The following is a 5,296-nucleotide window of genomic DNA, read 5'->3' as shown; positions in this document are numbered from 1 at the left end:
CGCCACCGGATGGCACTCTATGGCCTTAAAAGGCAGGCCTGGGGGGTGGAGGGGGGCAGTTGCTACTGCTGATCCAGAGCCCCTCCAGCTGTGCCCCCCTCCCCTGGCTTGGCCAGCCCATCCCTCTGGCTGTGGAGCAAACCAGGCCCCCAAAGCCAGACCAGCCTGGGTGGTTGCTCTTCATGGGGGTGGTGCCAGGGTAGAGCACAGCCCCCCCTTGCCCTCCCCGGCAGCCAGCCTCCCTCTGGTTTTCATTTAAAACTAGGGCTGGATCCACCTCAGTGTCTTCGTACCAATTGGGGCAGGGAGAGGGTGGACAGCGATGTCCCAGCTGCCTACTGTGTGCCTGTCGTGTGCCCAGGGGGCCCTTTGTACGCATTGCCTTCCTCAGGCCTCACACCAGCCTTATGACCCCCTTTGACAGATAGGAAAATAGGTGGGTCCAAAGAGGACAAGTCATACAGGTCAGCAGGTAGCAGGGCTGGGACCCAACATTGCATCTGTTAGCTCTAAGCTCTTAACCCATGCAGCTTGCTGCATGTCCCCGGCCCCCACCTGCTGCCAGCCCCGCCTCCAGCCCCATCAAGTTGGCGGTCTTGTTCCAGTTCAGCCCAGCTCATGCTGTGCAACCCAGGAAGACTGCTCCAGCTCTCTGGGTCTCTGTCTCCCTCTGCACTGGGAGGGCTAGGGGTCCTGGCTGGGGCTACAGTGGCAGATGGGGATAATGCAGGCCCATGGGGCTCTCATCCCCATTGTCCCTCAGTTACAGGTTCCTCTGGCTTCGTGGAGCCCGGCTGGTCAGGCAACACCATGCGACGGATGGCGCTTCGGCCCACAGCCTTCTCAGGTGGGTCCTGGGGTGGCTGCTTGGGGTCCCCCTGGTTTGGGGGAGGTCTGAGGGAGCACACGCAATGTGGTGATGGTCCTAAAGCCGGCTGAGTCTAGCAGTGGAGGGTCAGGGAGAGGGCCCACCCTTGCCCACCTCATGCTGGAAAGATAAGTGGGGGGTGGAGAGAAAGGCCCTAGAGGGAGTCTGACCTGGGCCCAGACCCATGACCCCCAGACTCTTGCAGACAAGCCACCAGTTTTGTCTTTTTATTTAAACTGTGCTTTTCTATGCATCTGCAATGAGTGAGGCACCGTGCCAGGTGCTTTCCATTGTCAACCCATTTCGATCTCACAGCCCCAGGAAGGCATCATTGTCCCCATTCTAAAGAGGAGGAAGCCGAGGGTCAGAGAGGAGACGCGCCCTGCCCAAGGCCCAATAAGCAGGAAGGGGCAGCACTGGGACTTGACCCCAGACTTTGTGCTTGTCAAGAACTCACTCTACCCTTGCTCTGAACTCAGTTCTCTCAGGTGTGAACCGGGGTGACACTCGTCCTAACGCATGGGATCCTGGCGTGGACTGGAGAACCCTTAAGGCACTAGTCCCCGTGCACCACAGCTGGCAGGTTCCAGAATGGGCCAGAGCTGCTACGGATAACTTAGGGGTATCCCTGGGAAGGCCGCAGGAGCTGGACGGTGGTTGAGAAGGCAGAATCAGAGGGTGGCGCCTCAGAGCCAGCCCAGGCCAGGCTGTGATGTGTCAGTCCCCAAAGCTGGCAAGCCCAAGCCAGCCCTGCCCAAGGGGAAGCAACAGGATTTCCTGCCCTGGCTTCAGGGAAGGAGTCATCTAGGATGCAGAGGCTGCAGGAGGTGGGTCCCTGACTCTGCTCTGGAGGATCTGCTCTAGAGGATCTGGAGCCACGGGAAAGCTTCAGGGCATGGCCCGCCCTGAACAGGCTGTGGCCCCTTCTCCTGCGCTGGGCTGTCTCCTGGCTTGGAGTCATTGGGGGTCCCATTGCCTCCATCCTGCCCCCAGGTGTTGAGGGGCTCCAAGGGAAACCTGTGACGCCCTCCAGCCCCAGCCTCCTCCCTCCCCGCAGGTTGTCTCAACTGCAGCAAAGTATCAGAGCTAACAGAGCGGCTGAAGGTGCTGGAAGCCAAGGTGGGTGAGCAGCTGCCCCTCCTCTGGCCTCTCCAGCCCCTCCCTACACCCCTACGCCCCATCCGCTCATCATTTCCACAGTGCAGCTCTGAGCTGAGCTCCATCACCCGTGAGCATGTGGTCTCCCTAGCAGGCACGCACCACCCTCCAGAACAAGCCGGCTTCCCCTCCGTGCCCTTCCCCAGGAAGCCTGCTCACAGTCAGACCGCCTGGCCTGCTCTTCCTCCAGGAGAACCACAAAGCTCCCCTGTGTACCCCCATCTCCATTCCAGCCAGATATTTGTAGACACCCCCAACCCCAGAGCCCGTGGCTGAGTCTCTTCTTTGCCCTGTCACTTTGCCTTTTATTCCCCTCCCCCACCATACTATCTTCCCATTTTCCAAAACAAAACATCGACTGCACATCCCAAATTATCTCAAGATAAAAAGGTTTTAGCAAGTAAAAAGCAAGACATTCTAAGTTTAGAAAGATGAATAGCTCAGAAACATGAAAAACCTACCAGAAAACCATCCACAGCAGTTACCTATGCCCTCAGAGAGCAACGGTCAATATTTAAGCATCTTTTCTTCTAGATTTTCTTTTCTTTTTTCAAGTTTACTTATTTTGAGAGAGAGAGAGAGAGAGCATGCTAGCGTGAAAAGGGTAAAGAGAGAGAATCCCAATAAGGCTCCACACTGTCCGTGCAGAGCCCACTCCGGGGCCCACTCCCATGGACCCTGAGATCATGATCTGAGCTGAAATCAAGAGTCAGATGCTTGGGGCGCCTGGGCGGCTCAGTCTGTGGAGCATCCGACTTCAGCTCAGGTCATGATCTCATAGCTTGTGAGTTTGGGCCCTGTGTCAGGCTCTGTGCTGACAGCCGCTTTGGATTCTGTGTCTCCCTCTCTCTCTGCCCCTCCCCTGCTTGTGTTCTGTCTCCCTCTGTCTCTCAAAAAAAACCAGAGTCAGATGCTTAACTAACTGAGCCACTCAAGCGTCCCCAGATTTTCTAAGCACACGTGAAGACACACAGGCTTTGTCTGCATATCCTTCCTCCATCATTCCCTCCTTTGGGAATTTATCTTAAGAAGAATAAATGCAAAGGTGGTTACCAAAATGTTAATAATTAATAGGGAAAATTGAAAAACAGATGGCAGAGGGGGTGGTTGCATAATTAGCCTAATACTAGACAGCCATTCACAACACTTCCGTTCTGTAACATGAAAATATGCCCCTGAGGGACCAAGGGGGAAAAGTGGGCTTCTGAACAGCCTGTGCTAGAACCCCCATTAGGAGGTATGGGAGCTCCAGGAACCCAACACACAGCTCCCCAGGCTTCCTCCCAGGAGAAGCGGCCTAAGGGGCCCAGTCTCAGGTCTGGGGTGTGGTTCTTAGTTCTGAGTCTGTCCAAAAGTTTCAGCTTTTTCTGGACAGGACCACACGACCCAGGGCCCCCTGGTCAGTGGGCATTCTGACCCCTCTTTAATCCCAAGTCAGCAGCTCAACGGGCACCACTGACTTTCAGTCTCCCCCACACTGGGTTCCAAAGTGGTTTGGAACACCTCGGGGCCTCTATTTCATGTCTGACCTTCCCAAACTTCCCTTCCAGCCTGTAGTGCTTTAACAGACAGAGAGTAGTTTCATATTATTTATGCGAGTCAGCATAGGAAAGACCCCATGGCCCAGCAAACACGGCGACACAGAACTCCACTTGGGTGGCAGTGACGGTGTATAATGGCTTTTTTAAAACCACCACTGAATTGTGTGGTTTGAAAATCACGGTCACTTCTGATGAAGTTCCAGGCCTCTGGGCAGTGGGTCTTCACTCCAAGCTGGATTCTGCTGGCCGCATGGGCCTCCTGCCCCCAACACGGGGCCCCTTGGCTGGCCTGTCCCTGGCCTGTCCCTGGTACCTACCCTGTCCTTTTCTTCCTCCACAGGTGGCGGTGCTGACTGTCACTGAGCGGGCAGTGCTCCCCACCCCAGCTACACCCAGGGACCCTGTCCCACTCTGGGGCTCCCCAGCTGCCCAAGGCAGCCCCGGAGACAGAGGCCTCCAAGGTGAGTGTGTCACTAGGAGCAATGTTCCCACTGGGAATGAATCAGGGAAGTGAAACTCCAACCCCCACCCTGCTGCTGACTCCCAGCTTGACCCCTTCTTGGCCTGAGGGGATGGGGTCCAGCAGCCCCAGCAGCCCCTGCCCCATGCATTGGAGCTGGGGGCACGGACCTTGGATGACACTGACCCCTGCCTACCACCCTGTCCCAGGGCTACCAGGAGCCAGAGAGAACGTGAGGGCCCCGCTGCTCCCTCAAGATGGTAGGTGCTAACTGGGGGACGAGGGGCAGTGTCAGGGCAAGAGCAAGGCCAGAGCTGCCAAGCTGATGAACTTTCTCCCCCAGATCGAGTTGGTGGCCAGGGGCTTCCTGGGCCCACTGGCCCCAAGGGAGACACTGGCAGTCGGGGCCCAACGGGGATGAGAGGCCCACCAGGTGAGTGCCCACAGCACTGCCCAGACCCCTAGCTTCCCAGGTCAGCCCTGTCAGGTGAATCCTTACGTGGCCACAGGTAGCCTGGGTCCCTTCCCCCTACATGTCTCCCAGCTCATCACCCCTCCACTCGCACCTGGGCGACCTGAAACCCTCTTTTGCATTCTCTGCACCTGGGCACCTGCCCCAGCGGGCTCTGAGCTGGGCACCGTGGTGGGATCAGACCTGTCCGTACCCTCCTGGTACTCCCAGATCAGCTGGGGGGAGGAGGGGCAGGCAGAGGAGAAATAGTAGTGTCCCCCACCATGTGACCAGGGTTGTTCTGAAGGATGTTGCAGGTATGGGAACCCCAAGGAAGGAAGCATAGACCCAGTCTGGATGGGGTGGGGGATGGGGAGGGCTTCCTGGGGAGTGACATCATAGCTGAGGCCTAAAGGAGGACTTGGAGGGGACACCAGGGAGAGCAGAGGGAGGACTGATGGAGGGAACGACGCATTCAATAGCCTGGAAGGGAGAGAAGAGAACATTCTGGAAATCAACATTTCCTAAGAACCTGCTGTATACCAAGTGTCCATTGTCCTAAAGCCCTTGAAGAGGGCTGTGTTCGTAGTAGATGGCCAGGGTGGTCAGGGCCTGGACCAGGACCGGCCTGGGCCTGTGGCCTCCAGAGCCCTCAGGTACCCACTCCCCCAGGCTGCCTTGTCCTGCCCCCTGCAGCCACCCTGGACCTCCCTGCCTCTTATATACCCACCAACTCCCTGGTTCCATTTTAGGTCCTCAGGGCCCCCCAGGAAGCCCTGGCCAGGCTGGAGCTGTGGGCACCCCTGGAGAGAGGGGAC

At 57.4% G+C, this 5,296-nt stretch overlaps 1 protein-coding gene across 1 annotated transcript in view; it reads left to right on the top strand.

Annotated features, from left to right (window-relative positions):
* EMID1 (EMI domain containing 1) overlaps positions 1-5,296 on the top strand; it is a 93,709-nt gene that overhangs the window by 56,420 nt on the left and 31,993 nt on the right. The window contains exons 6-8 of the mRNA XM_077761490.1: positions 764-847; positions 1,926-1,987; positions 3,908-4,028. Coding sequence (XP_077617616.1) covers positions 764-847; positions 1,926-1,987; positions 3,908-4,028 — 267 coding nt within the window. The remainder of the gene's footprint in view (positions 1-763; positions 848-1,925; positions 1,988-3,907; positions 4,029-5,296) is intronic.

Source organism: Crocuta crocuta, unplaced genomic scaffold (genome assembly GCF_008692635.1).
Source record: "Crocuta crocuta isolate KB4526 unplaced genomic scaffold, BGI_CrCroc_1.0 scaffold348, whole genome shotgun sequence".
NCBI classification, from domain to species: domain Eukaryota; kingdom Metazoa; phylum Chordata; class Mammalia; order Carnivora; family Hyaenidae; genus Crocuta; species Crocuta crocuta.
This window is presented reverse-complemented; position numbering and strand designations above follow the sequence as displayed.